The sequence below is a fragment of the Arvicanthis niloticus genome, chromosome 17, assembly GCF_011762505.2.
Source record: "Arvicanthis niloticus isolate mArvNil1 chromosome 17, mArvNil1.pat.X, whole genome shotgun sequence".
NCBI lineage: Eukaryota > Metazoa > Chordata > Mammalia > Rodentia > Muridae > Arvicanthis > Arvicanthis niloticus.
Window position 1 is genome coordinate 12710140 of NC_047674.1, and position 21957 is coordinate 12732096.

The 21957-nt window shown below is 44.8% G+C and overlaps 2 protein-coding genes across 7 annotated transcripts; both read right to left on the reverse strand.

Moving 5' to 3' along the window:
- Window positions 1–9388: 9388 nt before the first annotated feature.
- On the reverse strand, window positions 9389–12819 carry LOC117722566 (olfactory receptor 9S13-like). Of its 2 annotated transcripts, XM_076914744.1 has the most exons (3): window positions 12378–12819; window positions 12091–12168; window positions 9389–10642 (listed from the first exon to the last, which is right to left on the reverse strand). In XM_076914744.1, the coding sequence occupies exon 3, from the start codon at window positions 10487–10489 to the stop codon at window positions 9518–9520; it is 972 nt and encodes a 323-aa protein (XP_076770859.1). In that variant the 5' UTR covers window positions 10490–10642; window positions 12091–12168; window positions 12378–12819; the 3' UTR covers window positions 9389–9517. The 2 variants fall into 2 exon arrangements, with proteins under 2 accessions (XP_076770859.1, XP_034377683.1); XM_034521792.2 differs by lacking the exon at window positions 12091–12168.
- A 4668-nt stretch (window positions 12820–17487) lies between these two features.
- LOC117722619 (olfactory receptor 9S13-like) lies at window positions 17488–21957 on the reverse strand. Of its 5 annotated transcripts, XM_076914747.1 has the most exons (4): window positions 21839–21957; window positions 21573–21712; window positions 19868–20059; window positions 17488–19667 (listed from the first exon to the last, which is right to left on the reverse strand). In XM_076914747.1, exon 4 carries the CDS (start codon window positions 19509–19511, stop codon window positions 18477–18479), a length of 1035 nt encoding a protein of 344 aa, XP_076770862.1. In that variant the 5' UTR covers window positions 19512–19667; window positions 19868–20059; window positions 21573–21712; window positions 21839–21957; the 3' UTR covers window positions 17488–18476. The 5 variants fall into 5 exon arrangements, with proteins under 5 accessions (XP_076770862.1, XP_076770863.1, XP_076770860.1 ...); XM_076914748.1 differs by lacking the exon at window positions 21839–21957 and having other exon boundaries at window positions 19868–20032; window positions 21573–21831; XM_076914745.1 differs by lacking the exon at window positions 21839–21957 and having other exon boundaries at window positions 21573–21831.

Here is a 21957-nt window from a genome sequence, read left to right on the forward strand (position 1 = left end):
CAGCTGGTCCAAGGTTTACTGTTAGAGCAAGGACTAACATCATATCTCCAGCTTGCCAAGGATTTAATCCATCTAGAGACATAAGTATAAGAGGAAAGTGGCCATGGACAGCTCTGCTATGGGAGATCCAGGTTACAGGGACTGTGAAGGGACAGCCTGTACCCATCTCAGCATTGCCCCTCCTAAGTCAGCAGCATCACTGTCCTTTGATGGATCCAGAGCTTCTGCCCAGTTGGCTGCAGAATTGGAACTGATGGTCAAGATGATGTCTCCTGGGTGCACCCTCCCAGTACTGCTACCCCTGACTGGGAATACTGTGAGGCTTGGCCACATAATAGAACAGCTTTGTCTCCAGAACTACATTCACAACTATTGCTGAAAACACAAACCTGATGTCCCTGGTGTGTCTCCTCCTTTCAGTATCCTTCAGAATCAACACACCGACCTTACCGTATCTAGCTGAGACCCAGGACTCACCCAAAGTCAGATAGCTATCCTGCATGCTCCCCAGATCCCTACGTTATTGAGGCTGGTCTGTGCTGAATATAGACACTAGAGTGCCTCTTGTCTTCTGAGGTTAGCTATGAATTTCTGGACAATAGAATGAGGTAGGTATGAGCACATGTGTAGACCTGCTCCTCGTGACAGTCTGTGTGTGCAAATCCTGTATGCAGCAGGTTCTATGTCTTGTGAGATGTGAGGTCTGACTTTCCTGGCCTTCCTTCCTCTCCCATACCTGTTATCGGGTCAGTGTTTGGGCATCCATACTTGGGTTCTCTCTGTTGGGGAGTATATTGTGCATGGTAGAGTTGGGACTGACAATCCCCAGTGGCCAATTAAGGAGACATTCTCTTCTGTGGCATATGGGGTTCAAACACCCTAGCCTCCAGAGGTATAACACTGGCTCTGGACAATGTTATCCTCATAGCCTTTCTTTCCTGGTGAGTTGGCAGGAAGATTGTGGTCCTCCTGGACTTGAGAGGGCCCTATCAGGAGTTTGACAGGTGATTCAGAGCAATCTTGCCCAGTATCCCTCATTAAAGTCGTCATCTGATTAGGGCATCATGACCTCCTGGCCATAGTCTCCTCCTTTCTCTGATTATGCTGACCTGAGGAAGGAGTTATGGAGCCCTGCCTGGCACTGTTCAGCCTGCTCCTCCATGGCCATCAGGCAGCCTTCTCAGGCCATTGAGCCTGCAGTGTTCTCAGGATCCAGTGTAATTGGTCTCAATTCTTTTCCTGACCACGTAGCAGACTGTTAGATGATTAGTTTTTCTATCTATATTCCCATGGAATGATGTTCCTCTAGTTCTTAAGCCCATGTTACTCCTCATCTCCCCTTAAATAGGCAGGCAGAGACCTTTGCTCCATGGAGGGAGAAGATCTATGGTCCTGTTCATCCTGAGGCAGTTTCAGCAAATGGACCCTTAACCATCACGAATAATTAAGATAAAAAGAATACAAGTCCAAGGAGGAGTGAAGCAGGATGGAAAGACAGAGAGAATTAGGGAGCATGAGAAAACAGAAAAGAAAAAAGAAAATAAACTTCATTCTCTTGGGATCTGGCTCACACTGACCACTGACTGCTGAGAGTTAATATTTTTTATATAATTGATCAGACGACCTCACAGTGTCTATACCTGAGAGAGATCTCAAACAAGAGTGTTAAAACAGCTGGCGATGGAACACTGATTCCTTCCAGTCTGGGCCAGAGCACTGAAGCACTGAGCAGATCTTGGGTGGCAGCTCTGCCCCAAATCTCTAAAAACCCAGAGGAAGCGGGGATCCCAGGTGCTCTAACTCGGGCAGTATCCTGTCTGAGCTTGAGCACTGAGCAGATTTTGGGCCCCAGCACTTACCCCAGTAGTTACACCCACCCTACAATGTTCTGATACAACCAAAATAATAGGAAAGACAGGCTCCAGTCAGGGACAGGGCAGGTAGCACTACAGAGATACAGATGACAAAAGGCAAGCGCAAGAACATAAGCATCAGTAACCCAGGGTACTTGGCATCATTAGAACCTAGTTCTCCCATACAAGAAAGTCCTGAATTTCCCATATCACTAGAAAAGCAAGATTCAGATTTAAAATCACTTCTAATGATGATGATAGAGGACTTCAAGAAGGACATAAATAACACTCTCAAAGAATTTGAGGAGAACACAGGTAAACAGGTAGAAGCCCTTAAAGTGGAGACACAAAAATCCCTTAAAGAATTACAAGAGAACACAACCAAACAGGTGAAGGAAGTGAACAAAATCATCCAGGACATAAAAATGGAAGTAGAAACAATCAAGAAATCACAAAGGGAGACTACCCTGGAGATAGAAAACCTAGGAAAGAAATCAGGTGTCATAGACACAAGCATCACCAACAGAATACAAGAGATAGAAGAGAGAATCGCAGGTGCAGAAGATATCATAGAAAATATTGACACAACTGTCAAAGAAAATGAAAAATGCAAAAAGTTCTTAACACAAAACATCCAGGAAATTCAGGACACAATGAGAAGACCAAACCTAAGGATAATAGGTATAGATGAGAGGGAAGATTCCCAACTTAAAGGGCCAATAAATATCTTCAACAAAATTATAGAAGAAAACTTCCCTAATCTAAAGAATGAGATGCCCATAAACATACAAGAAGCCTATAGAATGACAAATAGACTAGACCAGAAAAGAAATACCTCCTGTCACATAATAATCAAAACACCAAGTGCACAAAATAAAGAAAGAATATTAAATACAGTAAGGGAGAAAGGCCAAGTAACATATAAAGGCAGACCTATCAGAATTACACCAGACTTCTCACCAGATACTATAAAAGCTAGAAGATGCTGGACAGATGTCATACAGACCCTAAGAGAACACAAATGCCAGCCCAGGCTACTATACCCAGCAAAACTCTCAATTACCATAGATGGAGAAACCAAGATATTCCACGACAAAACCAAATTTACACAATATCTTTCCACAAACCCAGCATTACAAAGGATAATAGCAGGAAAGCTCCAATACAAGGAGGGAAATTACACCCTAGAAAGAGCAAGAAAGTAATCCTCTTCCAACAAATCCAAAAGAAGATAGCCACACAAAGATAACTTCACCTCTAATAACAAAAATAACAGGAGACAACAATCCCTGTTTCTTAATATCTCTTAACATTATCTCTTAACATTAATGGACTCAATTCCCAAATTAAAAGACATAGGCTAATGGACTGGATACATAAACGGGACCCAGCATTTTGCTGCATACAAGAAAGCCACCTCAGTACAAAGACAGACTCTACCTTAGAGTAAAAGGCTGGAAAACAATTTTCAAGCAAATGGTCCTAAGAAACAAGCTGGAGTAGCCATTCTAAAATCTCCAGCCCGAGAACACAAAGGGGGGCGGGGACTCATGGCTCCACCTGTATAGGTAGTTGAGGGTGGCCTTGCCAGGCATCAGTGGAAGTGGACAGCCTTGGTACCTGAAAGTTTGGATTCCCTAGTGTTGGGGAATTTCAAGAGCAGGGAGGTGGGAATGAGAGGATGGTGGGAGCACACCCTCATATTAATTGGAAGAGGAAAGATGGGGTAAAGGGTTAGGCATCAGTGGAAGTAGAGGGCCTTGGTGCCTGAAAGTGTGGATTCCCAAGTGTTGGGGAATCTCAAAAGCAGGGAGGCGGGAATGAGAAGATGGTAGGAGCACACCCTCATAGTAATTGGAGGGGGGGTAAGAGGTTAGGCATCAGTGGAAGTGGAGGGCCTTGGTGCCTGAAAGTTTGGATTCCCTAGTGTTGAGGAATTTGAGAGCAGGGAGGCAAAAATGGGAGGATGGTGGGAGCACACCTTCATAGAAATGCCCAGAATTATATGGATCAGATATGATAGAGGTAGGCAGCCAGAAGACTAGATTCTAGAATTCAAACAAACAATTATCTTGATGCTAAAATTTGTTTTGAGAATTGTATATTGCAGAATACATAGCCTTGGTGTACCTATCATCAGGCAAGCTGAGCACACCTGCTTGAACCTCTGATGTCCTGGAATTCCAGCCAGATGCAATGAAGACAGTGTCAGGGGCTTATCAATTTGTTCTTCCCCCAACCCCTCTTCTAATATCTCAACACCCATAATCAGCTTGAAGAAGTTAATGAAGAGTCAGTGCCCCTATTCCCTGGGCTTGGGGACTGAGGTGGTTAATATTGGGCTGTCTTTCTAGGGGAAAGTAGTGGTTTTGGTGGAATAGGGAGGATTAGCTAGGATTTATTGCATAGCCATAACTTACTGGTAGAAATATGTATAATTGTTATTAAGATGAAGTTATAATTTCTTAAATGGTACAAAATTTACTTTGATTTCAAATTTAAGGTTTTTATTGGTACGAGCTTCTTATTAATATAAAAGTGAGATGAATATTGTTACTATCATAGGCATTGTGCCTGTATAACACATTTAGGAATACAAGGCTTAGACCCAGTCCTTTTTTAACTTTTTTAACTTACTTGAGATGGTTGGACTGTGAGTTAAGGGCCTATAGAAAATTCATGGCTTTGAGTTTATTGTTAGGGAGTTTTCTGTATTTTCTTTAGAAATAGCTGAGAGGAGTTAACAGACAACAGTCCAGATTACCTTACATGGATAGTTGGTTTTCAAAACATCAGAAATCAACAGAATTGACGTTACAAACATTTCTGTATTAATGTTCATTTTGATTAGAGACCTGTCTGCTCCTGACAGCTTCCTGTCTTGGATTCTAAGAAGAAATTGAGCATCTTTGGAGTTATTCCAATTGTGGTGAGACAGCCACTAGGCAAGAATTGCCTCTTTCCATCTACAGACAAAGTACTGTCCAAAAAGGACACACTTGCAGAATAGTCGACTGATTTTATCTGCCAAGACAGAGTAATCAGCCCTTAATAATTCTGCATCATAGGTCTGTCAGATGATCCTGGGCCAGAAGGCTGAAGATCAGATGCTCCAACATTCTGTAGTATAGGGACTGTTCAGGTGTTCAGCAGTATCTATAAATTGGCTAAGTTTTAGAAACTATGCTTTGTGCTTCCCATAATCTCGGTTAACTCGGTCATTCTGGATTTCTGATGGGGTTGAAAACTTCATAGTCTCATAGCCAATCCTTGCTATTTACTTTCAGAGAAAAGATTTGAGAGGATGGTATTCAGCTGACATTCATTCTAAAGCCAAGGAAAAAAAGCCAGGTTCAGAACTAAGTCTTTTATTTAGGAGAGATGACAGAGGTTCTGCTTAGTCAACAAAATGATGGACTAGGTATTAGGTCTATCTTGCACCTTACTGACATAAATTGGTATAGTTATGCTCTAACTGTATTTTGAGAGAAAAAATTTATTTTAACAGGAAGGGTGATATGTAGGAGGAGCTAAGGTGGGAGGAGTACAGAGAGGAGGAGTAAGGAGAAGAGGAGGAGCTAGGTGATGAGAGAGAAAGAGAGAGGGGTGCCAGACATGGAGGCGGATGTTCACATGTCTCCGCCAGTCAAAGATAGTTGATATATCTAGATTGGGTATTAGGTTACTCTTTTGATTGATATTGAGCATTACCAAACTTATAAAGCCATTGGTTGACATTAAAAAAATTGTATAAAAGCAAAAATGAGAAGGGGGGATGGGATAGGGGTTTTCTAGGGAGGGGAAATGGGGAAAGGGGATGGCATCTGAAATGTAAATAAATAATATCCAATAAAAATAAATAAATAAATAATTACAAAAAACAGCTGGTGAACACTTCTTTCAGTTTTTAACTGTCTTTTCCTTCTTCCTCAATCACAAACTTCATTTCATAGACCATCTTCCAATCTCATTTACAAAAAGAAGTTCTTTGAAAGAAATGAGCAGCCATCTTGGTTGCCCGCTGTGGTGATGTAGGGCTGCCTATCTTCATGCTTGGCTCTTTTGGTTTTTGTGTTTTCATTGAGTCTCTCTGGGTCTGTCCTGCCTGTATTCTCAATTTCTGTAATTAAAGAAGGATAAGGGAACTCTTCTAGAATGACTCTGAATGAAGACTGTTCCTGGTAAGCAAAGTCTTACCATGGCGAGTAAATTATTTTATTGCCACTCACTGAAGTGGTCAAATTTTCCCCAAATGACTCTTAACAAGACACTTTCAGAAAAGTCTCTGTTTTCTCCATTAGTCTTCACTTTTACACATATAATTTAGATCATTTAGAATTTCAGTAAGTTTAATGATTCTAACCCATTATGATTTGTCTTGCTGCAATCTATCTTAAGCATTTGATATTATTTTACTTTCTTAACTGTAGTATCAAACTTTTTATTTCCACAGGCTCCATTTTTTCTCCAAGTCCCTGTTTTTATGAGTATGTGTGCATGCCAACTTCACTAGGGGCGACCCTAGTGCTATGAAAAATATGATCAAGAAACCTTGGAAGTTAGGATGAGAAGGATCGCAAAGAAGTAATTGAATTTGGACAAGATTTTTCTTCCTTGACTTGAGACTCCAATTTCCTTATAGAATTTAAGAATGTTTATCTTCCATCCTGGATGTAGGAAGGTGGATATTCAGGCCATGACTCTGAAGCAATGCTGTTCAAGAGTATAGTTTAAGGTGTCTTAGTCAGGGTTTGTATTCCTGCACAAACATCATGACCAAGAAGCAAGTTGGGGAGGAAAGGGTTTATTCAGCTTACACTTCCACATTGCTGTTCATTACCAAAGGAAGTCAGGACTGGAACTCAAGCAGATCAGGATACCGGAGCTGATGCAGAGGCCATAGAGGGATGTTACTTACTGGCTTGCTTCCCCTGGCTTGATCAGCTTGCTTTCTTATAGAATCCAAGACTACCAGCCCAGGGATGGCACCACCCACAATGGGCCCTTCCCCCTTGATCACTAATTGAGAAAATGCCTTACAGCTGGATCTCATAAAGGCATTTTCTCAACTGAAGCCCCTTCCTTTGTGATAACTCCAGCTTGTGTCAAGTTGAGCCAGTACAACAGGGTCTAAGGAAACTTTTGCTGCAATGTTAGATTGCCATACACCACCCAGGGACTCGCCTACTACCTTCTCAAAGTGATAGTGACATATCAGAGCCCTTTGACACATCCATCCCTACTGACAGCCTACTTAATATTGGGAAACGTTAATGACATAGTAAAATATTTATTTAAACATATCTCCTTGGTGACATTGTGGATGATAGGCCAAGAAAGGCATGGTGGAAGCAGGAACTGAGATGAATTGGCAGCTACATAAGGTAGAGGAGGGTGGAGGTATAGTATACCTTACAATGTATATTGACTTTTATGTTGAAATTACCCAGGCAATGGACCAAAAAGGAAGGAAGGAAGAGTATAGAGAGTATATGCTAACCAGCAGGTGAGCAGATATACCCAGTATGGATGTCATGGAAGGAGACCAGAAAGAGAAAGTGAAGAAAAGGTTATTTCAAGAAATATTGACCCAAAGCTTCTTATGAGGAGCAGAAAATGACACCCCAATTCAAGAAGCTATAAAGATTTTCCAGGGGCCAACACTTACCATGTCCATATCAGGATTCTTTGCAAGTTGGTTAACATACTTAATTATCAAAATTAAAATATAAAAGTGGAATTTGTTAAGGCAGAAACTGACAAAAAAAAAAAAGACATTGCATGCAAGGAAACAGACACAAGATCATCAGTGATTTCTTGGCTTGTACTCGTTAGACATAAAAGAGGGAGTTTCTCATACTTGACCTAGCTTACAGGAAGAGCAGGAAGAGGCTCTCCAGGTGGAAAGATTTCTAAAGAGCAGCAATGAGCATCTGAAACTAAAAATCTCCATCATGGAAATGTGAGAGGTTAGAAGATGCTACCATGTGGCATAGCAACTGAGAAGGGAGAAGAGAACGGGGGGGGGCGGGGGAAGCGGAATATTGAACAGTGTTGGAAATAACAGGTGGTCATCAGAAAAGGTGAGGACTGGAGAGGATCAGAAAACTGGAGGATGTAGGTCACTCTTTCCCTACTGCTAAGACCAACTGGGCCATCGAGGTGGGTGGTACAGGTGAAAGGACAAGCAAATGTAGAAAGAGAAGATAGACAGGGCAAGAATGTCGTTAAACATGAGATGTGTGCCACTCACCAAGCAGAATATTCTGGAACTGTTCAAAGAGAGGAAGACTTTAATATCATCTGAACATAAAGCCAGGGAATAATACCTTGGTCTGGAGGCTGAGATTAGATGGCTAAGGAAGTAGACCTGCAAGATTTGGGGGTGGGGGGAATGGGAAGAAGCCTGCTTAGAGGTCAGTCCATTAAGGTTTTCTGGGCAGGAATATCAGAGGAATGAAGGGTTGAATCAGACACATACAGGCCAGGCACATAGACAAGCCCCATGAACAGAGGCCAGCTGGCTGGTATTGGATGGATGTGGGACCCAGAAGCCACACAGTAAGAAGCCAAGAAGAGTGGGGATGAGGATGGGGAACAAGACAGGCAGGCACACTCAGGACTCAGGCACAGGCTCCTGGCCAGTGCCAGAGAGAACCTTAATTCAGCAAACCCCCAGAATTGACAAAAAAATTGGTGGTCCTTCCTCCACTCCTCACATTGTTGTAGCCACTGAGACTTCATCCTTTCTTGGAGACATCTCTGGTAATAAAGGACTCCTTGGTAGTCATAAGCTGCCGAGCCAAGTTCTAAAGGTTCTGTGGATCGTGAGTCTAACTGTGGCTTCATCTTGCTGGATGTTGAATAGATGAGCCAGTTGCAATATAGGCTCCCCATGCTTGCCACATGTGGTGCCCCACAAGGAAAGCAGCTTCATTAGCAGAGGAAAGGGGGAGGAAACAATATGTAAACCCAGGAGGAAGTCTGCAGAACTAGTCTTCTTAGCCAGTCATTATACTAGATCAATGTAAAGATGGGTCAGCACACAGCTACTAAGGGCCACAACCTCAGATGCTCAGGGACATGTTCCTACCTACTGACATTAGGTTCAGTGATGAACGAAAGGGAGAGGGGCAGGAAGGACTCTGCTGTCATGTAGCTTCAGTGGGAGATGTTGGCAGGGGCTTCCACACTTGCCTCAAGGACTCTGTCTTAATACTGGCCTTCTGTCAAAGCAAAATTGAAAGGGACTCATGATATTTCCAACTATGAACCATTTGCTTTATTGTGGTAAGCAAAATGCTTTGGTCACAGTTTGTAAGTGTGCCTGAATAATGTTTTTCAATTATGAAAGATGTGGTAGATGGGTAAATGGATTAAAAGATTGAAGAAAGGAATAAAGCCAGAATTCAGTAAAGGAAGGAAGGAAGAAAGAAAGGAAGGAAGAAAGGAAGAAAGGAAGAAAGAAAGAAAGAAAGAAAGAAAGAAAGAAAGAAAGAAAGAAAGAAAGAAAAGAAGGAAAGAAAGAAAGAAAGAAAGAAGGAAAGAAAGAAGGAAAGAAAGAAAGAAAGAAAGAAAGAAAATAGGATAAGAATGAAAAAATCAAACTAAAGACACCTATTATCATCCAGGGGCATTTTCTTTCCATCATTCTGGCTTGATCCCTACTTGCCTTCTTTCTTCACAAGGCTGTGTCTCTGCCGCAGCCTCTGCAGGGCGTCCTTCACTTCCTTGTTTCTCAGACTATATATGAGGGGATTGAGCATGGGAATGACCAGGGTGTAGAAGACAGATATTACCTTACCCTGGGCCATGGATGCCACTGCTCCAGGTTGTGCATACATGACAAACACAGTTCCATAAAACAAGGACACAGCCATCATATGAGAGCCACAGGTGGAGAAGACCTTGTGCCTCCCAGATCCCGAGTGCATCCTGAGGATGGTCACAGTGATGTAGCCATAGGAAACCAGGACAGCTAAGGTGGTGCTCACAATGATGAACCCACAGAGGCCGAAGAGAAAGAGCTCATTGAGAGTGGTGCTGGCACAGGCCAGCTGGAGCAGTGGGGGCACATCACAGTAGAAGTGGTCAATGCGGTTGGAGCTGCAGAAGGGCAGCTGGAACGTGAGGCTGGTCTGCACAATGGAGTTCAGGCAGCCTCCACAGTAGGTGCCCAGGACCAGACGGACACAGGTCATAGGGCACATGGTCACAGGGTACCTCAGGGGACTGCAGATGGCCATGAAACGGTCATAGGCCATCACAGCTAAGAGGAAAGCCTCAGTGGTAGCCAACAAGGAGAAAAAGAAGAGCTGAGTGGCACAAGCCTCAAAGCTGATGGCTTTGGAGGTGGAGAGGAAGTTGGCCAGGGCATTAGGGGCAATGGCAGAGGAGTAACAGAGATCAACAAAGGACAGGTTCTTGAGGAAGAAGTACATGGGGGAGTGCAGGCGGGCATCCAGGGTGATGACCATGATCATGGTGAGGTTGCCCAGGATGGTGACCCCATACAGGACGAGGAAGACAGCAAAGAGCAGGGCCTGGATCTCTGCACTTCCCCCAAATCCCACCAGCAGGAACCCGTGCAAGGACACTGAGGAGAGGCTTCCATTTTTGTGGTCTAATGTGGCCATGAGTGGGGTCTGCTAAGGAGAGGAAGGTGGAGGCAGAGAGCGGGAGCAGATCTCATTGGTGTTGTCAGATGTTCCACAGCCTGCAGGAGCCTGTTGGTGTCATGTTGTCCACTGTGCAAAAGTTCACCAGGTGCTCTGCTGTACTGGTATGACCTGAAAGTGGACATTTCCTCTGACCTTTGGCTCACGAGGATGTGCTGAGCCCTGTCTGTGTAGGAAACTGGACTGAGGATCTATCTATGAGGATCTAAGAGGCTTCCCGAGCCAAGTGAGTCTTAGGTACAGCCTCCAGCATCTCTGCAGCTGCCTCTGGGTTGCTTGCTTTCCATCCTCCAAGTCCATTCCCAAGTGACACTATTTTAGAACCACTCTTGAACCCCACCCTACCCTTCTATCTTACTCACTGTCCATAAAAGTGGGCATGAGGACCTTCGGACCTCCCAGCAATGATCTTATCATTTCCAGGCTGGAAATCAAGGTTAGAAAATGGCTCTAACCACCCTGAGACAGTGCCTTTGGTCTCCTGCAGGGCTCTCACTACCCTGAGGCAGTGCCTTTGTCCCCTGCAGGGCTCTCACCACCCTGAGGCAGTGCCTTTGTCTCCTGCAGGGCTGTCACCACCCTGAGGCAGTGCCTTTGTCCCCTGCAGGGCTCTCACCACCCTGAGGCAGTGCCTTTGTCCCCTGCAGGGCTCTCACCACCCTGAGGCAGTGCCTTTGTCTCCTGCAAGGCTCTCACCACCCTGAGGCAGTGCCTTTGTCCCCTAGGCAGCTCTTACTCCTGGTCCTTAGCCTTGTTCCACAGATGTAATCAACCTGCAGAGCCTCTGCTTGCTTGAACATGTTAGGGGCTCCTGCCAGTCAACATCTGTTTGTGACGTATGGGTGGTCTAAGACCATGTTCTCAGAAACAGTGAGACTGGTACCCATGCTTCTCTCTGACATCTCTGCTACCTACTTCACTTCAGCTTTGGGGGTTTACCTTTCCAAAAGGAAAAGCAGACAAGCTAGCCTCTGCCTAATGCCTATTCCTTATTCCCAGTCACTTTGTCTTCTTCCTAGGGACCAGAGCAGTGGGAGAGGAGCACCCTTTTGGGACTAACCACGGGTCACCATTCTGTAGTCCCTGAGATGGATGCAGGAGGCTTCTGGCATTGGGAGCCTGGCTAGATAGGGGCAGGAGTCTACTCTACCTCACCCTTGGGGCTCAAAGAAGGTATGAATGAGGTGGTTTGGTTGTTGCAAAACTCACCACTGCCATCCTCCATATACCATGTACAGTGGGGACATGGATTCTGGAGGATCCTGTTGGAGTCCACCAGTTTCCCAGTGCAAGCACAAATTGTCATTTTCTCTTCATCTTAGGTACATTGGGGCTTTGTGCTCACTCTTGACACACCCAAGGGGGTGTGTGTCTCAGGACCGACCACACAGGTTTCCATTGTGGTAAACTTGATGAGAATATGCATGCCATGTCTAGATTTTTGCTTCCTGCTGGAGCAAGGACCAACCTGATCTCTCCCGTTTTCTAGGGATACAGGATGCCACACAGACTCAGTTGAAAGAGCAACTGGTGACAGTAAAGGGATAGCCTGTGCTCACCTCAGCCCTGCCCCTCCTGAGTTTGTACCATCACTGCCGTTTGTGAGCTGGTTGAACACAGAGCTTCATTCCACATACCTGCAGAATCAGAGCTTTTGTTTAGCAAACTGAGCCTAGGATGAAGGCTCCAGTACTACTGGCTCTGAACAGGGCGAAGACCAGGGCTATTCAGGACAGGAACATTCCTACCGCTAAGACAAACTATCTCTTCCTGCTGAATGTTGATCCCGCTACCCTCTAGCTACCAACTCTCCTACATTTTCAGTCCTGACAGGACTTACACTTACCATATCTAGGTGATAGTCTGGTCTGCAACAAAGTCACACAGCCAACACCTATCTCCCAGCATCCTCAGGCTGGCATGCCTGGTCTTTTATGAAGATGGGCAACCGTGGTTCCTATTCATAAGGTGATTTGCAGCTTTCTTGGCAGAGGAATGTGGTGAGTGTGGCCAGAGGTGGGCACTGGGGTGTCTGAGCATCTGCTATGAATGTTTGTGCTGTCTCAGTCTCTGGGCAATGTGAAGAGGGAAGGCTCCTGCTTCACTTGCCTTGGTTCCTCTCTGTTCCCTCTCAGACAGGCAGTGTGTGTTGGGTACGCCTTGCTTGGGAGGATTCTCTCCACATGGCAGGGCTGGGACTCTTGGCCTCCAGTGTCCAATTAGAAGGACACCATTCTCTGTGGTGGCTGGAACTTCACCCCCACCTCTGAGCTTCTGAGGTGCTTCATTGGCCCCATCCAAACTCTTTCTCATGGCGTTCTCTCTTGGTCTATTGGCAGGAAGCTTTGGCCCTCAGAGACTTGGGGAAGGACCATTGGGAGTATGTCAGAGTCATCTCAGAAAGACCAATGCCCCTCATTAGAACAGTCTCACAGGTGGTGTAGTTCTCACCCCATCCCCACCCCAGCCCACAGCCCTTCCCCTGTGTTCTCACCTGCCTAAAGAATTTAATTTCTTTAAACAATATAATTCCTGCTTAAAGGAATTCAAAACCCAAGCCAGTAGTGATAGCAGCTATTTAAACTAAGGGAAAGTGCTTCTCCTGGACTGTAGAGAGCCTTTGCTTCCCCCAGTGGTTGACCATGTGTCCCTTGGGTGGCTGCATGCCTGTGGCTTTGGTTGGTGTCAGAGTACTCACCAGTCTTGGATTTGACACCTTCCCTGATAACCTATCAGTCAGTACTCACATCTATTTTTTAAATAATTAATTTTCAAGCTACATATATATGTTGAACAGCTTCTTGCTCACTCCCCTGTATCCACCCCTTACTTAGTTCACTCCCTTGGTGTTGCTTCCTGTCCCCCTAGTTTTACTTCTACTCTCATGTATAGGTACATGAAATAGGAATAAGTACATGTATGGTTTTATATATCTATGTAAAATCTGGGATCCACAAGTAAGAGAAAACACAGCACTTGTCTTAGGTTTCTGGTAGATTGAAATATCTTGATTCCTCTTACAGTTAGCGAAATCCCATTGTGTGTGCATACCACGTCTTTCTCATCCGCTCCCCTGTTGCTGGACACCTAGGCTGGTTGTATGACTTAGCTATTATAAATGGTGCTACCATAAAGGGTGATGGGCAAGTGTCTCTGTGATGTGCTAATTTGGAGTAATCAGAAGAACTTCATCTGGACCGTATGGACTGACTTCCATACTGAATCAATTAGTTTCCATCCCCAGCAGGGTATTGTGGTTTTCTCATATCCACATCCTCACCAACATTTACTGTTTTACTCCCATTAAGTCAATTTCATTTCATTAACGAAATTGTCATGATCTGAGGTAAGATTAAATTTCAGTGTTTTTTTAAAAAAATTATTTGTTTGTTTTTTTCTAGATAAGGGTTCTCTTTGAAGCCCCGGCTGTCCTGGAGCTCTCTCTCTAGACCAGGCTGGCCTCGAACTCAGAGATCTGTCAGCCTCTGCCTCCCAAATGATGGGATTAAGGGCATGTGCCACCACCTCCCATTTTAAGATTTATTTTTCATTTTATGTGCATTTGCCTGCATGTACATATGGGCACCACATGTGTGCAGTGCCCGTGGCATCTGGAAGAGGGTGTTAACCCTCCTGGAATTGGCGTTACAGATAACTGTGAGACGCCTGTAGGTGCTGCTCCTCTGCAGGAGTGCCAAGTGCTTTTAACTTCTGAACCATCTCTACCCGCTTCCCTGTTGTCCTAATTTGCATCTCTCTGATAGCTGGTGAAGTTGAACATTTCCTATGTTTATTGGCCATTTGTGTTTCACATTTTGAGAAATGTCTGTTTCTTTCATTTATTAAATGGGTTATTTGATTTTGTTGAAAAATATTTTCTTCTTTTTTATTTTGGGAATTTCGTGCATGAATATAATGTGTTTTGATCAAATCTATACTTCAACTGCTCCTCTATCCTGACTATCACTTTCACTTCCTAATATCATCTGTTGTCTATCTGTCTGTCTATCTATCTATCTATCTATCTATCTATCTATCTATCTATCTATCTATCTTTATTTCACTGAGTCCAATTGGTGCTACCTGTATGTACATGGATGTGGAACCATCTGTAGGCATAAAGTTTTTGCAACCTGCTTCAAGATCTCCTCATACCCACCAACCAGCAGAGTTAGTGGAAGAGAAAAGTTATTATTAGGAGATGGGGGAAGTGGACTTGTTTAGCAATAATTCTTTGGGGGGGTGAGCTTGATCTTTTTTGTTAGCAGTTCAGTCCTGTAACAAACACCAAATACAACTCAGCAGCTGCAGACCAGTCCTCTAGGCAGGCAGAGAACACACAGGAATTGGCAGCTACAGTCCACTCCTCTCAGCAGGCAGACACCACATGAACCAGCAGCTGTAGTTCAACCCTGAAGAAACCACAAGGCTTGACAACAGGCCAGAGGTGAGGCCACCTCTGCCTGCAGAAGTGACAAGCTGCTGCAAGAAGCTCACAAGAAGTTCTTGGGTGAGTTTCTCTTAATGGTGGTATTACCTCAACTTGTGCTCAACAACGCTATGTAAGGTGAACCAATATATGTGTGTTGTTAGCGCAGAATAGTGAAGTGGAACAAACCAAACCAATGCTCAGTGCTTGCCGCCCACCGTCTGTGGGGTCATATTTACACTCCTTCATCCTGGGTCCTTTCACGTGTTTGCTATATCAAAACACCCTTTCACCTGTGCCTGCTTCAGGAAAACATTCATTCATGTATCTGCTTTAGCAAGACATTCTGTCACCCGTGTGACCCAGAAAACCATCATTTGACATAACTGACTTCCAAACAAACCACAAGTTTCCACTTCAACCATCTACTTGAAGGATTGCTTAGGTTTTATGTTTTGTTTTGTTTTGGGTTTTGTTATATTCTAGATAAATCCTCTGTCATATTTATAACAAGAATATTTTCTCCAATTCTATGCCTGTCTATTCATTTAACCAACTATGTCCTTTGGTGTACAGAAGTTTTTCTGTTTTGTTTGCTTGTTTAAATTTCATGAGGTCGTGTGTGTTAACTGTTGGCCTTATCTTCTGAAAGCTGGAATCTTTCCGAGAACATCCTTGCTAATGTCCTTGTCTTAGAGTATTCTTCACAAATCACTGTTTGGTCAGTGCCTGGTTTTGATGCTTCTGTCAAGCTTCTCTTTATAGCTGACAAGGATACTATCTGCTTGTTCTTCTAGTGACAGCCAGTCCAGTGTTATCCTTTCAATCCTGGCCTGGAATGCATCAGGAATGGGTCATATGTGCTTCTGCCGTGTTTCTGCCATTTGGGTCCTATGAGTAACATCCTATGTTATATAATGGCTAGCAACAGATTCACTGTTTCCCTTCAGAAACATGGAGTCTGTCTCTGCATGGCACATGGAGACTTAGATTTCTCATCACTAAAAAAAGCTGTTCTCCACCGTCTTCATTCAAACACCTCTGGTAGACAAGAGCACATCTTAGTGAGCATGTCTATACCACTCAATGGTGCACCTGTGCACCTGTGTTCCTGTGTCTCAGATGTTTGCAGTTTTGTTTCTGAAAACTGTTTTCCTAATGAAACTATACCTAGTTCCTGGGTTAACTGGGCTCTGCTATGACTCCTATGATGGAATGGAGCTATCTAAACCCAACATGCAGGAAACCCCTACTTGCTCCCTACAGTTCCCCATATTTTATAGTTTCCCCGGGGCTTCTTGAGGAACAGCCTAGGGTTACAGCCATCACTTGCCTCAGTTTTGCCCTCCTGATCATGTCCCCCTCTTTGGATAAAACAATATATCTTGTTCCAGGGTGGTGCCCAAAGGCTCATGGGAGGATGGATGATCCAGGGTGGTGCCCAAAGACTCATGGGAGGATGGATGAGTTGCTTCCATGTATTGCCCATTTCAGCCATCTAGCTTTTGAAGTATTTATCTGATTACATTTTTATTTTTAAATTGTTTCTTAAAAGCTATTTTTATATTTTATTGAGAATTTCATGCAATATATTTTGGTTATATTATTTCTCCTCCCCCAACTCCTAGATCCTCACATTCCTTCGTATCCATCCAACACCATGTTTTTTCTCTCTCTTAGAAACAAAACAAAACAAAATAAAACAAAAACCCCAACCAAACATCAGCAACAACTTCTCCGCCATTTCAGTTGAGTTTTTTTCCGGTAGTTTTACCTCTTCCTTGAGTTCTGGTTTTCATATCTTCATTGGCTCCCTTTTCTCCATCCCCTTTGGTTTTGTGTCCTTGGAGTGTGGCCATATCTCGAGTTGTTTGAATGTACTTACCCATGTTCTTTTGGATTCTCTCAGGAAGATCTTTGAGACCATTCTCATTGGGATCCATTACTATAGGATTAGTAATTTTTGGAGGACACATGCTGTCTTAGGTTTTTGGGTTGTTTCTGGTTTTATACTGAAGTTGAACATCTGGAACTGGCTGGTTGAGTGGAACTGTGGGCCTGAAGCTGTGGTCAAGGGGAGGCTTATCTGTCAACAAGGGAGTCAGGGAGAACTGTGCAAGTATAGGGGAGAGTCCACTGAGACTTTTTACCCCTTGGTGCTAGGTACTGTACAGACAGGGGAGTCTGAGCCCAATGGTGGAGTCTGAAGCCTCCTTTTCTCAGTACTGGGACTCTTTACCTGTTGGTGTCAGGGTTAAGATGAACAGGGAGAGAATTTCAAGTGATCCTTAAATGCCATTTAGTTTAACTATTGTCACTGATTGCTATTCTTGTTGTATGCATATACATGTGATACTAATACAGAGCCTTGTTTTCCCCATCAGACTTTTTTCTTCCTCTTTCTTCTGTTTATTCTAAGAAAATCAGTTACTCAATATTGCCATCTCAAGATCATCCTAGTAAAGCACAGAAATGCAAGAATTAGTTTCAGTCTGGCTTGGGACTAAACAAATGCCAAAGACAACAGTTTAAAATCTAACCTCATAGATGTTTACTTTGGTTGTACAATAGCAACAGCAAAGGTTTAAGAATGAACTGAACCAAATGAATATGAGATCCCAATGCATTCTGTTCTGTCGAAAGCCTAGGTTCAATGTTCTTTCAAATATTGGTAAGTCTGCTTTGCTACATTACTATTGTGACCAGGATTCCAACTCAAAGGTTGCCATAAATGCATATGTTCCTAGATGCTCTCTGTGGATATGTGTTAGCTGGGTGTTCACATGATAAAGTCTTCCCCCAAAAGATTTAATTCAAATTGATACATAAAATGAGAGTTCACATATAATTAGCATACATTTTCCAGCTAATAATAAAACAGATAAGTAGAGAAGCCCCAGGTCCAAGCTCAGGCTCTCAATAGGCTAGGATTAGTCACCTATCCATATATTCCACTTATAGAGTCAAAGAGAGGAAGTTTAATTAGTGTAACATAGTGTTCTGTATGAGTTACATACATAGTGAACAATGTATGTAACAATACATTGTTTGGAGTAAATAGCAAGGTCCAGTGAGTGACCTGAGTCCATTAGTTGGGTAATGATGAGAGTTTTAAGTTGAAATGGGACAGAGATTGGGACAGAGGACAAGTGGTGTGGTGTGGTTGGTCATGCTCATCACAGGGGGTCTCCGCCATAGTTCTAGAGAACAGCCCAAGAAACCTCTTGCTGTTTGAGGAAACACTGGTTCTCAGGAGGTGATTATTTCAGCCTCCAAGGAGCAGCCTCATCCTTGTAGATAATTGTCCTAATACAGTGGCGTCTACCCTGAGAGACCTTGTTGCTCCTGGAATACAAGGGGACTGAAGAAGGAACACACAAATGGCAGAAGGAGGAAAGTATGTAGGAAGCTACCCAGAAGCAAGCAAGAAAACAAAATTCAAAACACGCATAAACTGTCCTAGTGATGAGACTGCCTTCCACACAACCCTTCCTTCCATCCCCAGGATACCTTTCTTTACATGGCTGCATGGCTCTGTCTCTGTTTCAGCCTCCACAGGGCGTCCTTCACATCCTTGTTCCGCAGACTGTAGATAAGGGGGTTGAGCATGGGGATGACCAGGGTGTAGAAGATGGAGACCACCTTGCCTTGCTCTTTAGATGCCACACCTCCTGGCTGGCCATATATAGCAATCCCAGTTCCGTAAAACAAGGACACAGCTGTCAAGTGGGAGCCGCAGGTAGAGAAGACCTTGTGCCTCCTGGATCCTGCCTGCATGCTGAGGATGGTCACGGTGATGTAGCCATAGGAAATCAGGATGACTAATGTTGCCCCCATTAGAATAAAACCACAGATGGCAAACATTACCAGCTCGTTGACAGAGGTGTTGGCACAGGCCAGCTGGAGCAGCGGGGGCACATCACAAAAGAAATGGTCAATGTGACTGGAGCCACAGAAGGGAAGTTGAAAAGTGAGACTGGTCTCCACAATGGAGTTGAGGCAACCTCCACAGTAGGCAGCCAGCACAAGGCAAGCACAGACTGTGGGGGACATGGTCACCGGGTAGTGCAGAGGACTGCAGATAGCCATGAAGCGGTCATAGGCCATCACAGCAAGAAGTAAAGCCTCACTTGTTCCCAGAAAGGAGAAGAAAAACAGCTGTGCAGCACAACCAGCAACTCCAATGGCTTTGGAAGAATAGAAGTTGGTCATGGCTCTGGGGGCAATGGCAGAGGAGTAACAGAGATCGACAAAGGACAGGTTCTTGAGAAAGAAGTACATGGGGGAGTGCAGGCGGGCATCCAGGGTGATGACCACGATCATGGTGAGGTTGCCCAGGACGGTCACCACATACAGGACGAGGAAGACAGCAAAGAGCAGGGCCTGGATCTCTGCACCTCCCCCAAATCCCACCAGCATGAACCCCTGCAAGGACACTGGAGTAAAGCTTCCATTTCTGTAGACAGCGGTGGCCATGAGTGGGGTCTGCTGAAGAGAGGAAGGTGGAGGCAGAAGGGAAACAGTCCTCAACTCTAAAGGCACATGTCCCATGGAGTGCTGAGACGTCCGTGACAGTAGTCCGCAAGCCCAGAGGCCTGGATTGGCTTTCAGATGGACCAGTGTAGCCTGAAAGATGGCATTTCCTCTGAGTTACTTAGTTCCTGAGGATGTGCTGAGCCCCATCTGTGCAGAAGCCTGATCTGAGCTCTGAGGATACAAAGAGGGTTTCTGAGTTGAGTGACTCTCAGGTACAGACAGCCTTTCAGTCCCCACACTTTCCTCTGAGTTGCTTGTTCTCCACCTCCAGGAACATCCTGGGTGATGCCATTTTAAAAGACACTCTCAAGCCCCACCCTGCCCATCTGTCTCACCCACTGATCTTAGAATGGATAAGAGAACCTGCTGACCTCCCAGAAACTGGGGTAGGTGATCTTGTCATCTCCAGGCTGGACTCAGTGTAGGAAAACAGCTCTTCCCAGACTTGGGCTGTATCTGTGTCCCTGCTGGACTCTTGAGCTCATCTGGGCAGGTCTGACGCCAAGACTGGTGGACAGCTACGGTCTGTGCAGACTCTGTTTCATAGAGGGTATGTGGAGTTCCTGCTAGTTACAAGATGTTAGAGATTGTAGCCTAGGCCCATGCCCTGACTAACACCAAAACTGGGGGGTCCAAGCATGTTTAGGACGTGCTCACGACATGGGACCGGATCTCACTGCCAGCTCTCTCTTTATCCACTTCAGTTTTGGGGATTTAAAGGATTCTGTCCTACCCCCTCCAAAGGCTTCCTGTGTCATCTGTACAAAAATCCTCTGAGTTCCACCCCATACCTCCCAGGCCTCATCATAAACTCCGATTCAAGATACAAGGACCTCCCACCCTTCCAGAAGTTGAGCTGTGTGATCCTTCCCTCTCCAGGCTGAAAAGAGAGCAGGGAGCAGCCCTTCCCAGGCTGAGACTGAGCCATTGTCTGTCCCATGTAGGACCATGTTTTCTCATTCTCAGCATAGAATTGAGTAGCCATCAGTGTATTCAAGAGGCCAGGGGGGTTCTGTCAATGTCTTGTTGTTAGATACACACAAAAGCAGCAGAAACAGATCCTGGATATATCAGGGGCATCCTTGTGCACTCAAAACCGATCTCACTGCCAACTGTGCTCTGTACTTCAACTCAAGTTTGGAGGAATTAAAAGATCTTACTCTTTCCTGTTTGAAAACCAAATAGAGTTGGTTCTGCCCAATGCTCTCAGACCATTCCTCTCACTTACTCTTACAGTGCTCACAGCACTGAAAATCGTGGAGTGTCCTAAGTGGGGCTCACTGTGGTCACTACCATGTTGGTACACACAGGACTAAACTGGGAAGTTGCTGCACTGAGGCACATGGGTAGATCTGTGCGATGTCTGCCCTCTATCATTCCAGGGGTTGGGAAAGTTCTCGGTCTGGGTGAGCTTGTTTTCTGTGCCCTCCACTCACCTCTACAGTTCTCCACAGTTTGCACATGGGCATGAGTTGGTGATTGGGAGTCCCATCTGAGCCTACCATGCACTGCAAAGCTAACTTTCCCACTTAGAGCTATAAGATGTGCATGGAATGGCTTTGTGCTCACACTCTTGACACAATCACCATGGGTCACAGTAGATTTCCATGGTAATAATTATGATACGGAAAGGAAGGCTGGTCTGTTACTTCTTGTAAACCCCCAAACAAGCTTGATCTCCCCAGTTTGCTTATCTATTGCCATTTCTGGGATGCGGGATAGCATAGGTTGAGGACATTTCTCTGCTGTGAGAGAGCTGGGTGATCATGATGGTAATGGACAGCCATTGCTCACCTCCACCCTACTTCTGATGAAACAGCAGCACCAACTGCCTCCCGTGATCTGCCTGGATGTAGAGCTTCAGTCCACCTGCCTGCAGGATTGGAGCTAGTGTTCAACAAGGTCGAGCCAGTGTAGGGTCCCCTCAAAAGTGCACACCTTGAATTGTGCCGAGGCCAAAGATGACCAGGATAGGACATGCCAGCTTACTGAGGCAAGCTCCAATTGAACACTGTTTATCCTTCTGATCTCTGCCTACATAGTTTCCTGCTCCTCACAAGTGATACATGAACTTACCTTTCATAAGTGAGTCAGGTCTACCCCAAGGTCACACAGCCAACATCCAAGTACCCAGTGCCTGTGCTGCTGAGCTTGGTCTGTGATGTTGAGATGGGCATCAGTTGATCCTGTCCCTTAATCAGATCATTTTCAGGTTCCTGGGAAGTGGATTGAGATGACTGTGAGCAGAGGTGGTCACCTGGGTCCCCATGAGGATCCAGGATATGCAGGTTCTGTCTGTGACAGATTCTGAACTTTATAAAGAATAAAGCCTGGTTCCTTACCTTGCCTGTCTTCCTATCACTGAAAGTAGGAACCTATGTGAAGAGGTCACTGTGCTGGAGAAGATGCTGTGCCATGCTGGGGCTCTTGGCCTCCAATGGCCAATTAGGAAGGTGCTGCC